The sequence below is a fragment of the Abrus precatorius genome, unplaced genomic scaffold (assembly GCF_003935025.1).
Source record: "Abrus precatorius isolate BTA unplaced genomic scaffold, Abrus_2018 Scaffold6, whole genome shotgun sequence".
NCBI lineage: Eukaryota > Viridiplantae > Streptophyta > Magnoliopsida > Fabales > Fabaceae > Abrus > Abrus precatorius.
Genome location: NW_020874406.1, coordinates 20860117 through 20877200, shown reverse-complemented (window position 1 = coordinate 20877200; position 17084 = coordinate 20860117). Strand labels below are relative to the sequence as shown.

General features: G+C 26.6%; 2 protein-coding genes across 2 annotated transcripts; one reads left to right on the top strand and one right to left on the bottom strand.

Annotated features, from left to right (window-relative positions):
- Positions 1–5170: 5170 nt before the first annotated feature.
- On the top strand, positions 5171–10744 carry LOC113868465 (truncated transcription factor CAULIFLOWER A-like). Its single transcript, XM_027504067.1, has 8 exons — positions 5171–5361; positions 6802–6880; positions 7363–7427; positions 7556–7655; positions 8152–8193; positions 8623–8664; positions 10347–10459; positions 10651–10744. Exons 1-8 carry the CDS (start codon positions 5177–5179, stop codon positions 10742–10744), a joined length of 720 nt encoding a protein of 239 aa, XP_027359868.1. The 5' UTR covers positions 5171–5176.
- Positions 10745–13749: 3005 nt separating this feature from the next.
- On the bottom strand, positions 13750–15493 carry LOC113870372 (E3 ubiquitin-protein ligase RHF1A). Its single transcript, XM_027506967.1, has 4 exons — positions 15395–15493; positions 14072–14210; positions 13867–13976; positions 13750–13776 (listed from the first exon to the last, which is right to left on the bottom strand). The coding sequence occupies exons 1-4, from the start codon at positions 15491–15493 to the stop codon at positions 13750–13752; spliced, it is 375 nt and encodes a 124-aa protein (XP_027362768.1).
- Positions 15494–17084: the final 1591 nt, after the last annotated feature.

Here is a 17084-nt window from a genome sequence, read left to right as displayed (position 1 = left end):
AGAAAATGCATTTTGGGATCATTAGATGTACTCCCAATCCATTCAATACAACTTTTTTCCATATTTCATAGGCAATTTTGTATTAAAAAAAATAATGATTCACTAATTCTGATTTTATCTTTGGTTGGTTCACAACTCCGAAATTCCCTCCACGCAAGCACTAGAGACTTGATAAGTGTCTTTGACTCCCACATATTGACAACATTTTTATCTTTCATGGGTTGGACCTCTAACTAAAGAAAATAATCATATAAGCTGAACACTTTTACCAACAGGAACCAATAATAATGCATCAACAAGACTCTTTTCCCACTCAAAAGGTTGTCGCCTCTACGCTAAAGGACTTGAAACTCGCATATTTTGACTAAAGAGATATGCCCCAAGCTGAATTTTTCTTGTCACTTTCAAGGTTACCTTTTCTCATCTCAATTAATACTGGAGATTCAAATTTACAATTAAATTTATTTTATCACTTGCTCATTATATTTTGTTTTTTGAAGGATTCTTTTACCTCTACTTTCATCTTTTAAAAATTTTGGTACTACATTAATTCTTCAAAAATTTAATTTATCTTCAAACTATTTTCTTAAATATTTTTTAACTACTTTAGTTCTTTACAATGACAATATTTTAAACATTTCTCCTAAAATAGATTATCACCAAATTAAGCATTTTTTTTCATTACTTTTGTCCATCTTAAGATCAGTGTTGTGATGCTTTATATCATTAAAAAATTAATCAAGTGATAAAATTTATAGAAATTAGTATGAGATTAATTTTATATATATGCGGTCCCGCGTACTCCCATATCTTTTAAAGGACAAGGTTGATCCAATAAACCCCTAACCCAATTTATCCTATATATCAACCAATAAAGTGCGATATAATTACCAATCGCACGATTAATTAGGACATTGTTAAGATTGATCAATTATTGATAATCTAAACAAATTGATAGAATAAATTCGAAAGGTACACATGAACTGAAAACTATATCACCAGATCACATTATGAGATCTTTCGTAGTCTTAGTTATGATTTTAGTTATCCATTTTAATAATAATAATATTAATAATAATATTGTGTTTGTTTATGATGATTTAAGGAATTAGAGAAAAGGAATGGATTGAAATGAGGTGGATAAGCACCATTTACATCATTTGATAAAACAGCAATGTTGAATGTATAAATTTTAGTGGGCTACTTACAAAACATAACCCCTCCAACTTGGCATGAAATGTAAAAGGAGGAGGGAAAGAAAGCCTTTATATTCTTTCTTTCGTTTTTATTTCTTTAAAAGTAAAATTAATTTTTGTAACATAAAAAGTATAAAAGAATAAATGATTTATACTATGAAAAAATAATATAATAAAACACTCAGATGTTTTAAATTTAAATTTAATTTAATAGCAAAAAAGTTTAAATTTCATTTTTCAATCAACAAAAAAGTTATGTAATATATCTCTTTCATTCTATTTTCTTTTTTACTCATTTTAAAAAACAAAGAGTATTTTTTTTCTCTTCTTTTTATTTATTCAGTTACTCTACTTTTTAATTCATATATATTTTTATTTTTTATCCAAATAAATTATTAAGTAAAATTTGGTGTGTTAAAATGCTTTGTTTGAATATTTGATTTTAAAAAATTTAAATTTTTAAGAATTTTAATAAACTAAAATTGAAGAATTATAAATTCTATTAAAAGAGAGAATTTTATGAATATTTTCATTCTCTTAACCATTTATCCTTCTCTATATCAATATTTTCATTCTCTTTCTCTCTTCTAATTTGTTTATTTTCAATTCAATTATTTCTTTCATGTTTACACGCTTACAGTTGGATATGATGATAAATAAAGTTGATAATAAAAAATTTTAATTATTATATCCAAATAAAAAAATTTAAGTGAAATAAATTAACCATTCAATCTAAATAAATTTTTTTAAAATCAAAGAATTCAAATGATAAATTTTAAAATTTTTAATTTTTTCATCAAAACAAGCCTTATCTGCTTGCTAATTTGTTGATAAAATTATTAAAAATAAGTATCTCAAATATAAGTGTTTTAGGTCTAATTTCTTAGGCGTTTGATTATATAACCGCTAAGAAATTGTAATCTATCATAGCATATCTGTAAAAGAAGGTTGCAGACTTTTCTTAAGTTCATGATATATAACGCGTAAAATTACTAAGAAAGGTGTATTTTACCGATTAAAGAAGTTCTAATCTGTTATTAAAAAATCAAATAATTTTTACGTAACTAAAGTCACCAAATCATTATCAGTACTGATTCCATCTTTTATCTTTCAAGAACTGTGTAAGAAAACTCAAACAATCTTTAGGAGGGATAACAGTACTCAAATCCAAACAGCCCAAATACATCTCCACACTTGAGATGAGAAGGCATGATTAGAGAATGCTATTCATAATATCAGATAAGTTTAAATCCCAAACAAAATCGAAGAAGAAAAGTGAGAAAACAAATCATAAAGAGAAATCCATTTTTGTTAGATAGATCTTGAAGCTTGAAGGAAAATGTCGAATCCTTGATTGCTTGCACCCACTTGAAAACTTTGGGAATAAAATTAGCCAGCAACAATTTCGGAACAGCCTCCTTTACTATAGCAGCTCCCAAAGATAGAGGGAGGGAATAAGGCTGTCAAAAGCTACCTCAAATCCTATAAGATAGGTAATTATTATGTCACTATACTTTCAAATGCGCATTTCTTGCTCAATAAAATTGTGCAACATATTAAGCACGATTGAACATGTTGAGTTGCATAATAGTGCACATTTCTGATGAAAGGTTTGCCTGTGCTCAATCTTGCAAGGTCGTGCGTGCTGAGTTAGTCATGCATCCAATTGAACGTCAATCTTTTTAAAAAAATTTAAGCTCATTGCCTGTTCTTTTAAATACAATTAAATTCAATTTTATTCTTATATTTTTTTATTAACTTTAACGATCATAAATTTTAAAAGGGTTGTGTTGCTAATCGGTACCTTGTGGGTATTGGTTAATAAAATTAAAAAGTATTTCTTTTATTAGAAAACATATGATACATTAATTTATATAAGTTGAGTGCATTTTTATATTTTTTTTAACAAAATATTTTAATGTTTAAAAAGTGCTCTAAAAGTATTAGTCAACATTTTTTATTTTTTTTAAAATTAATTCGTACTATCATTAAGAATTAGCGGGGCATGTTTATATAAAAAAATGTCATTTTAATAGTTATTTTGTGTTTATAAACGATGTGACACATTTAAATATTTGTCATTGTCATATCATCAATAAGTGAATTCATGTCATCACGATACTTCATTCAGTATTTATTCAGTTTAAATAAATATACTTATACAACTTTGTAGACTATTGATATTTCGGTAGTAATATAAAAACATATTAAGGGAGGGACCTAATAATTTTTTATATTATCGTTGAGTAAAATTAAATATAAGTTGTAGACGGACAACAAAATATATAATTAACTGTAAAAGAAGTTTGCGGATTCTTTATAATGAACAACCATAGGTTAAATTATATTTTTATTATAATTCAAACAAAATTTATCAATTAAACTAATTTTTCTTAAACATTTTTCCAATTTTATTTATTTTGTTGTATTTTCAAATACTTGTATATTCTTGAGATACTTATTAGTTAATCTAATTAATTAATGATATTATTAACACAATATGTTCAATTGAATTGCACTAAATTTATGCGAGCATCGCCTATCATATTAATATACTAGAATTTGACTCTTACTAAAGCCTTAATATTATAAATATTTTTTTAGTCAATGATAGATTTCCTTCATTTTAAAGAGTCAATTTCTTAATATTGATAGGTTATGACACCATGAATAGAAGTTTGCAGGAGTAATGCTGTGAACTGTACTGCAGCAACGATGTTTACATTAGCTTTTTTTTTTTTTTTGGGCAAAAAATAAAGTAGTTTTCAGATTTTTATTTGCATATGCTTGACAATCAACAAGAAATAGGGCAAGGATGCTTACGTACACAAAAATATCACAGATCGATGTTATAAATATTTAATTTCATTACACAGATCGATGTTATAAATATTTAATTTCATTACAATAATTTGTTCTTTTTTCTTTCTTTCTCATCATCTTGTCCATGAATTTTATTTGTGTATTTGTGAACAAAATTATTGGTTTGTACATGTATCGTTGTTCTGAGAAGCACCAGCTAATTCATTAGGGTAGCTCAGCTGCTTAAAGACACACGGTAACATTTGAGGAGGGTGGTGGAGAGTGTTCAATTTCAACCATTTCATATATGCTATTCCTCCTACTCCCTATACCTCATTAGGGAGCCAGCCATACATGTTCCAAAAGCCCTTAACGGGTCCCACCATTATTAAAAAAATACATTTTTTTAAATAGATAATAAAAATTCCTGTATAATACTTTTTTTATTAGATTATAAAATTTAATAAACTTTTGTTATTAAATATTATAAATTTTTAAAATAAATTATTTATTAATTTTTATGATGGATCATTAAACATAATTTGAAACAATTCCAAAAACAGAGTGCTAGCAATATATTTTAAAAATATTTTTAACACATTTTTTATATCAATTAAGTGAAAGTAATTAAAATAAAATAAAAATATATAATTCTATCATTTTCATCAAATTTAAATCAACAATAAGAATATATTAAAAATGTGTTATTTGCAATTGGTTTCATAAAAATATCATCATCACTGTGTGGCCATAAAGAGTTATGCGACAAATATGGACACAGTACAGTATCCGTCCAATAAGTCTTCGACAACGCATCATAAACTAAACTGCTTCAGCTTTCCTAAACCAGAAACCGAAAACCACTTGTCATCAAACCCCAATCTCAGACATTATTTTTCACCACTTCCATTTTCACCTTTTTATAGACATAATATAGCAATATAGCATACTTGCACTCACTGTGCTTTCCCATGACACAACTCTATACTTGTCCAGAAGAAGAAAGATCCATGAACTAACATTCCCACGCTCGCTTCGCCATATATGCCAGCCTTTCAACCTTGTTTCTTGGGTAATTTTGTTCCTTTTTCCTTGTTTGGGAATTGGGGTTTTCTTGGGTGAAAAAAAAAAAAACCAAATTGGCCAAGAAATAATATTAAAGAAAAAGAAAAACAAAGATGGGAAGGGGTAGGGTACAGCTGAAGAGGATAGAGAACAAGATCAATCGTCAGGTAACTTTCTCCAAAAGGAGAACTGGGTTACTCAAGAAAGCTCATGAGATCTCTGTGCTCTGTGATGCTGAGGTCGGTTTGATTGTCTTCTCCCACAAAGGAAAGCTCTTTGAGTATGCCACTGATTCATGGTAATGCAAATATACCATATATATATATATATATATTAAATATGTTGTTCAAGTGATATAAATATAAATAGAATGGGTCTAGAGTTATGTAATCACTGTTTTATTTATAAAAAAAAAAAAAAAGGTTTCCGTTGCTGCTTTTGCTCATGAGAAGGGTTTTGGTTGTGTTTTTGTGGTTGGGTTGGAAAACAAATAATTTACTGTTCCTCTCTTTTCATCTTCTAACTCTAATGTTTTTGTTCACATCAGGTTTTATTATTTATGTATATAATGATATTGTACGCACTTAAAGTCAACCGATCGATTTTTTTAGAAATGAAGAGAAATATTGTAGCGTTTGAAGATCAATCAACACACTTTTTTTATCATAAGAAAATAAAAACGTTTGTTTTCAATTTTGGTACAATATGTGCAAAGGATTTATATATTGCTACAATTAAATGCACGTATACTCTTTTGTGTGCGTATTTTTCACTCATCAGAAAGAGAGATTCCGCCTGTCCTTGTTAGAAAATCATAGGGTAGCCACTGATCATGTTAGAGTCCCTTTTTCTCCTTTTGTTAGAAGCGGTTGTGACACTCTTGCAAACTGTGAAGGGTTATGAGTTGTGACAGTCTTTTCTTACTTCATATTTGTCTTGTTCTGTTTTCTATTTCAAGTCCTTTCGGTTCAGCACCTCAAGCAAGACATGCTAGCCCTTTTGTTTAAACTCTACACCTTCCTATCTTCGTTTCTTCTTGTTTTGTTTGGTTTTTTAATCTGCTATGATTTGGTCTTTTTCCGATCTTAAACTGTGTACTTGTGCAGTTGCTTTTGCCAAGGTTTATCAAAGATGACATGTTCCTTTTCAAGCCCGAGTCCATTTATGCATGGAAGCAGGAATGTTACCTGCTTTTTTATTAAAATTTATCAAAAAATAAAAGCAGCAAAATTTGATCTTGATATCCACTAATTAAGGGGTTACTTTTTGTTGAATTATTTTGACTTGTATTTGTTCCATTGTTGCCGATGGGTGCATCTAGCTCCTACATAATAAATCATGCTAGCAGTTAAATTGAAGAAAATTCGTTATTTTCATAGATTTTTATGAAATTATTAAAGGTTGTTCAATATTACATATATAATTTATATGATAGTTTTACTGTTGAATAACAGAAATTTTTAACTTCATCAAGATTAAAATTTAGTCAAATATGTCTTTCATAATTCAGAAAACTTATCAAACAGTATATTTAGTATTGACTTTATTGATAACAATTTCATATATACGATCAGTAACAAACAACAACAACCTTATCCCACATAGATATATATTGTTATTTGTTTCAAAATAGTAATATGTAATGTAGAATAAATTTATATCCTTACAAGATAATAATGGTTGATTGACAACTCTAGTCTTCATTTATTATAGTTTTTAATACTTAATCATTGAACAGCATGGAGAAGATACTGGAACGCCATGAAAGGTATGCCTATGCAGAGAGACAACTGGTAGGAAATGATTCTGAGACACAGGTTTGTCATCAAATATACATTCATTCAAATACAGTTATATAATTTCTAATGTGCATGCATCTCTATTTTACATCGAAGAGCTTCAATGGCAATTAATACTTATACAAAGAGATACGCAGCTGGGTCTATGTTGTAAGAATTAAATAAATTAAGCTATGCATACGGATCGAAATTAATGACGTAAAAGTGATGCAACAAACTTTTAAAATAAAAATATAATAAAATGTTTTTCTTAACATGCGCTTAAGACACAAGTTAAAAAGTTAATAAACAGTAAGTTTTACTGAAATTTGTAGTAGTTGATATTATTAAGGCATTACATTTTGTAATATCTTCTCATTTGCAATTAAAAAAAAATTATAATATTTAAATGTTTATTAAATACTTTCAACACATGTTAAAAAAAAAACATATGAGCAGTGGGCTATCCTATATATATGGAGAGAGATAAGTAACTGAAAGTATGAATATATTTTGTGCAGGGAAACTGGACAATTGAATATACTAGACTCAAAGCAAAGGTTGACCTTTTGCAGAGAAACCACAGGTAGATGCTATTGATTATGGCCTATACATCTAATGCATGCTTTCATTTCCCATTATTGTTTGATTGGATTATTCGCTCACGTGTCACAATGTAACTGAGTTATTAGTACATTCTGGACCCTTTTTCAGGCACTATATGGGAGAAGATTTGGCTTCAATGAGCCTCAAAGAGCTTCAAAGTCTGGAGCAACAGTTAGATACCGCTCTCAAGAACATCCGTACACGCAGGGTACATACAATATACAACATATATAACCGATTATGCTTCACTTGCTCGCAAATTGCTAACGTAACAGTTACCTGTTATTTAGGAGTACTTTAGAAAATAAAGTTAAAACTTTTAAATAGATTTGCCTAAGTTATCTCATGAGATAAATAACTCTATTTAAGTAGATTGATGAGATTTTATTTATGTAAACAATGATACATTTCTGGTATAATGTCTTAAATTTTGTTAGTCCATTTAAGATGGAGTTGTTTGTTTCATACAATAGCTAATTAAATGAACTCTCTCTTCTTTTTTTAAATAAAAGCATGTTGACTACTAAAGCATATTTTAAATGTATTTTAGGAAAATTATAATAATAATTTGTTAATATATTTTTTCTAAAACACAATATTATATATATATATATATATATGTGTGTGTGTATGTATGTATGTATATAATTGTTTTACATATATTCTGCATGGCTCTGATGATCGTAAGAAATGTGTTTTAACAGAACGATCTCATGTACGAGTCCATCTCTGACCTTCAGAAAAAGGTATATCTTTTAAACCCAACTTTAATTTACCTTGGCTTTATTCCCTAGCTTACTGTCCTGAAAGTGAAATATTATATAAGTTTCTGGATATGTTTTAATATGAAAAAAATTAATATAATATATAATAAATAATAAAACTTTTATATAAGTTAAAAGTAATTTATACACCTTCAGTTTAATAAAGTTAAATGAGAAAATTTGAAAAAAAAATAAAAAAAAAATAAATTAATTTTAATTTATAAGAAAATTCTAATTTATATTATTATTTAACTTTTAATTCTTAGAAGCACTTATTCAGAAATTATTTAAACTAAACCCATATCAATTACATTCTAGTGTCATTAAACACAAAATGATTAAGTGTATCTCTCCAGATGATGAAACTATTGTAGAGATTTGTGCTCTCATTGTTCTCGTTATGTATGACAGGAGAAAGTGATACAAGAGCAGAATAACATGCTCGCAAAGAAGGTGAGCAAGATCTACCTTTACAAATTATTTATTTACTTTAGCCTAACTGAACTTCATTTTACCACAATCAATGCTTAATCCAGTTCAATGCTTGTTGGCACTATTATAAGTGTGACATGGTTTGATTATACTTATGATCCCTGCTCCTCCCTTTTGCTTGTTGTATTTAATATTTAACCTATTACTTGGACTTTGACTAACACGTATGGGCTTGAGTTGCTTAGTAGCCAAATTATGTCCTTTTTTTTTATACCTTTCTCTGAAACTAACATCAACAATTATTTTATTTGACTAAATTATATTTTGTCCAATTCAGTGTATAGGATTTATTACAATTTACTTTCATTATATTGAATAGAATAACTGCGGATGTTAGTACATACACCTTTCTCTGAAACTAACAAATTAAAACAATTCATTTTTTGACTAAATTATATATTTCTCCTATTCAATGTATAGGAAATTACGATTCTATTTTCATGGTTTTACTATTACATACACTTTGCAATATTTAATAGAATAATTGCGGATGTTTGTACATTTAAATTACCTGATTTAGCCCTAATTGCACCATTCAATTCTTATTATTTCTTTTTTATATTACCACAAAACCATATTGATGGTCTCATTTAAATAGTAAAAATTTAAAACCTAATTTTAAAAGTTTTGATATTAGAATTAACTATGATACATAGAGAAATATAGAGTCAAAATATATTAATATTAGATGCCAAACTTAATACTTTTATTACTTAATGATTAAATTAACTAATTTAATTATTAAATCATATTATATTATTTTTATAAATATTAAATTATATATTTTTTAAATACTTGTCAGTATGTTATTCTAAATATAATATTTATTTATATTTTAAAAATATATTACATATTAAAACAAAGTAATGTGAGGAAAAATATATTGATTTTGTTTGCATGAAATTTTATAAAATTGATCTACTTGATAAAAATTTATAAAGTAATGATTAGATTAGTTAATCTCACATTGCATAGAATGTTATTAAATAATGTAAGTGTTTAAGTTTGACACATTATATATCAGATGAGATGAGATGTATCAGTGAAAATAATTAAGAACCATAAAAATTATACTATCCAATTATACAAAAATGATTAAAACTAAAAGGTAATGAGTAATTCCATGACTATTTACAAATGTCATGTCCATTATATTTTAGATTATTTATTATTCTCATTTTTCATAATAACTACGTATTTTTGTTTGAGTAATCTCTCGCGTGTGTGCGTTTGTGACATCTAGTGTGAGAACAATTTTAATTTGAGAGGTAAAACGATAAATTTTGACTATATAACTATACAATGATCAAAATTAAAACTAAATATTGTCACCGATGTTTTAATTTGTTCATGATTAGATTTAATAATTAGCATATGTTCTTCTCACTCTCGGTTTAGAACTTCTCTCATTAATTTGACACATCTGCTATATATACCTCTTGTGAAACTAATACAAAATTATTTTTATGGCCTCTTTTTTTTTTTTTTTTAATATTTTGAATAGATTCTTTTTAAATCAATGGAGGTGATTGTTAGTGAAGTTATGGAATGCGAGTTCTATGAATGTAGTTTAGCCATATATATTTTGTGAAATAGCCATATGTGTGTGTATGGCTCTTAACAATATTTATGATATGAATTAGATCAAGGAGAAAGAGCAGGCTGTAGCACAGCACGCAGCTCAGTGGGAGCAGCCAAACTACAGGGTTGACACATCTTTCTTACCACAGCAACCTGTTCCCAGTTTGAACATAGGGTAAGGGTAACTTTTCTATATATGATATGATATTGTAATTTCACATGTTCATTTATTTATTTGGAGGTATTTCATATCTTCATTTGCTCATCCTCTAGCAAGCAAATTCCTTTCCCCTCCTTCCAATTCTTCTTTGGTAAGTCTCAATAAGGTAACTCTAGCACTTACCCTGTGTAATTTTGTTTCTGCAGAGGCAATTACCACCAAGAAGCACCAGAACTAGGAAGGAACGAGCTTGACCTGACCCTGGAACCACTGTATTCTTGCCACCTAGGGTGCTTTTAAAAAGTTCTCTCCTTTTATGTGGATGATATTAGATATTATATAATTACTGGTATATATGAACAACTATAAGTAGTCGTGTTTAAATGTTTTATATTTTATATTTGGCTCCTGGTTTTCCCTACTGTGGTGAAGACTTCATTTTGAATTGCTTTTGTTGTAAACATGTCGAATTTTAAGTCTAATTGTGTATCTATGTGTAATATGTTACATGGTTTCGATACTTAAGACATAAATATGAAAGGTTGAAATACATTTTAATTAGTTCTTATGATATTTTTTGCTTCATATTTTAGCTTTAATATCTATACTTTAAATGTTTGGTATTGGGTCTTTATTGTTTCAAACCCACTTTGAATCGGTCCCTCTTGAAAGGGCCAAAACCGTAATGTAGACAAATGACATGAAATAATTTCGAACCCCTTTTAGTATATTAATAAATTTTGCTTGTAAGAAACTGAGTTTGGATTTATAATTATAGGAACTCAATAAAACTTCTAAATTATAAGAAACCATTACAGCTACGTACATATCTGTATCTTGTTTTGTTTACGTAAGTTAGTGATGCCGCTTGGTGATGACAACATCTTGGTTTGGAAATATAATGGTATGTTCAAACCTTTATACGCGTCCTTCTGTTGTTACCTCAAAACTTTTATTTGACTTAAGATGATTTTTATTTGTGTTTTTAGCAGCTTTTAATTCAACCTTTTCCGTGGGATGTTCTTTATGGGAATAGGTGATGCAGGGATCTAAATGATCTACAGGCTCTCTATGCCACCAGACAATAGACATAAAGCTTCAAAAAGACAAAAATGGCAATTAATTCTAGTAAAATTTCAAATTATTACTAGTATTTATTTTATAAAATACATTTTACTCTAATTTACTTTAGTACAACATAATAATAAAAAATAAATAATTTTTTTAATAAAGTGAGAGAGTAATGTTTTTTTTTTTTTTAAATAAAACACGTAACTTACACAATCAACATTTTAAGCACTATTAGTCAATTTAGTCCATAAATGATGAAAAATAATATTCTTAAAATTATTATATCAAAAATGGATCATAATAAACTAAAATATATATAGACATCTATTAATTTAATATTTAATTTATGGAATGAAAAATTAATTTCAAAATTTATTAGAATTCAATTATTTTAGTACTTTTCATTAACATTTATCAAATTTGTCGGACAAACATTTATAATGTGATAAGTTATGCATCCACGTGATGTGACCATCAATATTTTTAAATGATACAACTTTATTTTTAAAAGAGAAAAATAAAAAATAATTTAAAAAATTGCACATACACACATTAATGAATAATCCTTACAATTCACAAAAAAGTTCATAACAAAATTACAAAATCATTTTACATATCATTAAAAATAAGTAGCTCAACAAAGGAGTTACAAAATAATATGATGAATAACACCCCATGTTATTTATTTTTGCGATAAAATAAAACAATATTATTTTAAATAACAATATATATTACTCTTCTAGATGGATGACTTGAGGTTTAATCATTAATTGTAGATCAATTTTAGCTAATATCTCCATAAACAGTATATGCTTCTTCTTTTTTCTTAAGAGTTGTATTTTGGGTAATTTAAATGGTATATTTTGAGTTTTTTTCAAAAACGTTTTCTTCCCTCTAATATCAAATTTTATATAAAACTACAATTAAAATAATCAAAATACCCTGAATTTGTACACCCTAACTAATGGCCTCTTTACACATTCAAATATAATCAGATCCAAAATACAATAATATTAACCTAATACATATATATAAGATTTAAACGAGCTCTAAGGAAATTATAATCAAGATAAATGTTTTATATAAAAATAATAAGAGCATGTTTTTGAATGACATAATTCTAGTTTAAAAAAAACCTAAGATAATATTTCTTGTATGATTAAAAAAAAATCATGAAATTGAAAATCAAATCTAAAAATTCTATTTAAAAAAAAAATATTGACTACTTCCCCACCTAAAGTTAGAAATGTGAAAAAAGGTATTTTCGAACAAACACTTAACTATTTTATAGCCTAGGACTCTATATATAGTACTAATGATTATATACATTCTTGTTAACTTTTGCTGAACTCCTACTTCTCCTATGACACTATAGCTGTCTCGTTCTCTGTGGTTTGTAAGATATTCAAATGTTCAAAGCCCTGAACGCCTTTGTATGTACATGTTCCTTTTTGCTGTGCTTGGATAGTGAGAAACAGAGAAAATGAGCCGAAAAGAAATTTTATCAAATTCAATTTTATTAAAAGTAGAGTGAATGAAACATTGATTAAAGAAAATTCTGAAAACAATAAATTCTTTCTTCACAATTTCTGTTTTTTTTAAATAGTTTTGATTTAACATGTTATTCACCATATATATATATATATGTCAAAAAAATTTGATATCGTATCACAAATTTAAATAGTTATACTGCTTAATAAAATATTATTAAATACTTTAATTATTTAATTATCTTTATGATATTATGTATCTTCAATTTTATATGATTTAAAAATTTGTAACTATATTATATAAAACGTTATATTTACCTATATTTGTAAAGTTATCTATTTAATAAGAATATTTAAAAAATCAAACGGTTAACTTGATTAATTGGTATCAACATGATTGTAATTAAGGTAATAAGATAATACCATGGGTGCAATGCAATCATAAAATGATAAACATGATAAAAAAAGAGAGAGTAATAATAAAAACCAAAAAGAAAAAACGTCAAGGACATTGAAATAAAATTGATTTTAAATTATTAAATGTAATTGAGAATCGTATATATATAATTAATTAATTGAAACTTGTATTTTGCATTGAAGAATATGAGAACAAATTTCCTAACTTAAAAGCAAACAAGTCCTAAAAAAATTTGCCAGCAGTGAATCACATTTTGATTCAATGTTAACAATGTTGCTAGAATTTTACATGCGGTACTGAACTTTAGCTTTCTTCGAACCAGAGTTTTATTTCGTTCCATCAAAAACCAACTCCTGCAAAGTCAATCAAAAACCCAAAATAAATAGACATTTTTTTTGGTTAATGGTATATTGAACATGGAAGTTAATTTATATATTGCGTACCTGTCTACAAGCTGGACAAGTTCTACTTCTCTTCCTCCAGTCACATATACAGCTAAGGTGGTAATGGTGATTGCACTTTGTTACAATCTTAGGATTTTGGTCACTATATTCTGTCATGGAAACAAAAAACAGGTTTTTGGTCACTATTTTTAACAAAGATTGCATACAGATTAATAAGAAGTTGAATTGTATAATTTCAAATCACCTTCGAAACATGTCGGACAGACGTTGTCTTGCGAGGTTTTAGAAGTGCCTGAATCCAAACGATTTATATTGGAATTTGATGATTCAGCTTCACCACTGGCCACAGCTACTGGAGAATTTTCAGCCTTATTTGATGTGTTCTGTGAGAATAACACAAAACAATTAATCAAGAATTTTAACATGTAACTGAACATTGGGCTTCAAATCTTAAAGAAAAATGTAAAATTGATAAGTATCTCCGTTGAATGTATATCTTAAATAAGATTAATATAATTTTAAATATATTTACTCAGTCTTTATTTTTTTTTATCTCTTTTATTACTTTTTTTTATACACTTTCTTTTTGACTTTGTTTATAAGTTAGTTTTTGAAGAGAAAAAAAGTAAAAGAAAAACTTTCAAAGTAGTTATCTTTATTTAAAAGTTTTTAAAAGAAACAAAAATAATTTATAAAACATTCAAAATCTTACTAATTTTTTGTTTTTAAATTTTTTTAATTTGAAGCATTTTGTACTAACCTTCCTCTTCTCTTCTCTTTTCCTTTCAAACTTTTGTTTTCTTCTCTTTCAAACTCTTAAATCAAACCCTTAAACTTCTCTCATTCTTCTGAGGAATGCATAAAATTCGACTTATTTAATTAATTCACTACAATTTGATGTTAGTTTTGATATATTTAACTTTTTAAAGTTAAACTTAATGTATTTGAAACATAAATTTGAATTATAGTTGGAATTGTTCTAATTTTTTAATGTTATTTATTAAAAAATATTTTATTTGAGTAATTATGTATTTGTAACTACGCTTTAAAGTTTAATAGATAACATTATATATCATAATAACATATCTATATTATTAATTTGTTTTAAAATATATTAAAATATACTTTAATTTTTGTTTTATTTTTTATTAATTTTATAATTTACATTATATTAAGATTGATATATTATGTTTATAATTACGAGTTAGATTAACCTAGTTTTGTGCCAATATTATCATATCTTGATTGGTCGAGTTGAAATCTTAAAAAGGAAATCCTATAAATTTTTGGAATCAAACAAAGACAAAATTAAACTCATCACGTATTCACCCTAACTCATTATTACCCTATTCTTTTTATCCTTTTCTTTGTTTTCAAAGAAGACGAAAAAAACACAACCACAGAACAAAAAGCATTTTAGAATAACTTTAAAAACAAATAAGAATTGTTGGAAGCTACCCAACCAAAATCCCAGTGTTTGAGATGAAGTCACATTAATAAATCAATAAGAAAAAAGAAATAAATAAATAGACATTTAAATGAAATTGAAAGAGGGAGAGAACGTTACAGAAATGGCAAAGGTAAGATTTTCATTGGCAATCTCCGAAAGTTGAACAGTTTCTTCCTCAGGATTCTTTCTCTTGAAACATGAACAAAGGCTACCCATTATACGTGTAGCAGCTGTCGTGGTAACAGGGATGAAGCTTTGAAAGAGAAGGAGTATTGCAGAATCAATTTAAGCAACTATCATGTATATTTTACATGGAGTACTATTAATCATGATATAAATTTTTGGATTGTATCTTCTCTCTAATATTTAGATTGTAATTGAGGGATAGTGTACAAGGGTGTTTATTATTATTATTATTATTATTTTTAAAATTTTGAGAATCCTTAATTATCTCTAATATAAAAATATTATAATATTAAATTCAATTTTTCTATGCTTAATAGGGTAAGTTTATTCAATGATTTAAAATAAATTAACAAGAAAGTGTTTTGGATTGTTGACATAATCTTATTTTGATTTGTCTATTGAAATCTTGCACCTGTGCATCTTTCTTTCTCATTTATTGTATTCTCTCACGTCTCTAAAATCTCTTTCTCCCACCGATTAATAATAATGATTATACTTATCTCCTTAAAAAAATTAATAAGTAATTGATTTTCATAATCTTTTGTCCTCCACGCTCATTCTCAATTCTATCTATGATATTTAATATGATTAATATGATATTAAAATAAAATTAATAATCACTGTCAAATTGTATTATATTCTATTTATCTTTAAAAAAATACATTTATGTAATAAATATTATTTTTAATATTTAATTGTAAAATACTTTAAAACATATTAAAAAGGATAAAAGCCACCTCAAAGGATTAGTGGAGTAGTGTAACACTCATTGCGTTTATATGTTTATGGTTAATCTGTTGAACCAAAAATAATGTGTTTAGCTATCATGTGCAAAACTTTCTGGACTAGCAAGAACCACGAACTGTAAACAAAAATTAGTCTTAAACCTTGTTAAAAGTTAAATTGTCTTACCTAAATTAACATTTTTTTAAATGAAATTAAATTGTAACTTCATGAAAATAGAAAACAGATAATAATTGCATAACATGTAACAATAATAACCACAACAGTAACAATATAAAAAAATAAAATCAAAATAAGATATAAACAACACATAATGACAATATCAACATAATAATAATAATAATATATTTTAATTTATTATTATTTTATAAATTACTTTTTTTGTCAACTTATTTACAAACTATTTAAGTAAGAAAAGAAAAGCTGAAATTATGTAAGTCTAGTATTTCAACCTAGAAACTAAAGAAAGGAAACAACAAAAAATAAGGGGTTATAAACTCGTGATCCAGTTAAGCAAAAAAAAAAAAAAAATTCTCATATCAAACCATTTTATTTTTAGTGGTCCAATGACAGAAGCCCAATCTTTCGAATATAAACCCTACCATCTTTCTTGAACTGACCCAACTATTTTTGCTCTCTCTCTCTCAATAAAATTTGTGACTCTGTGCTCCTCTTCCTTAAATTCACTTCAACTTCTTTTATATTCAGTTTTTTTCACGCCCATGTCATTTCCAAATAAATGCAATAAAATAAAATGAAAATAAGGACAGAATTTTGTCATACTTTTATTTCTATATATATTTTTAAAAGAAAATGATAAAGCAATTTAAAATACATTAAAAATTAATTAAAAAATAATGTTGAAAGAAAATGATAA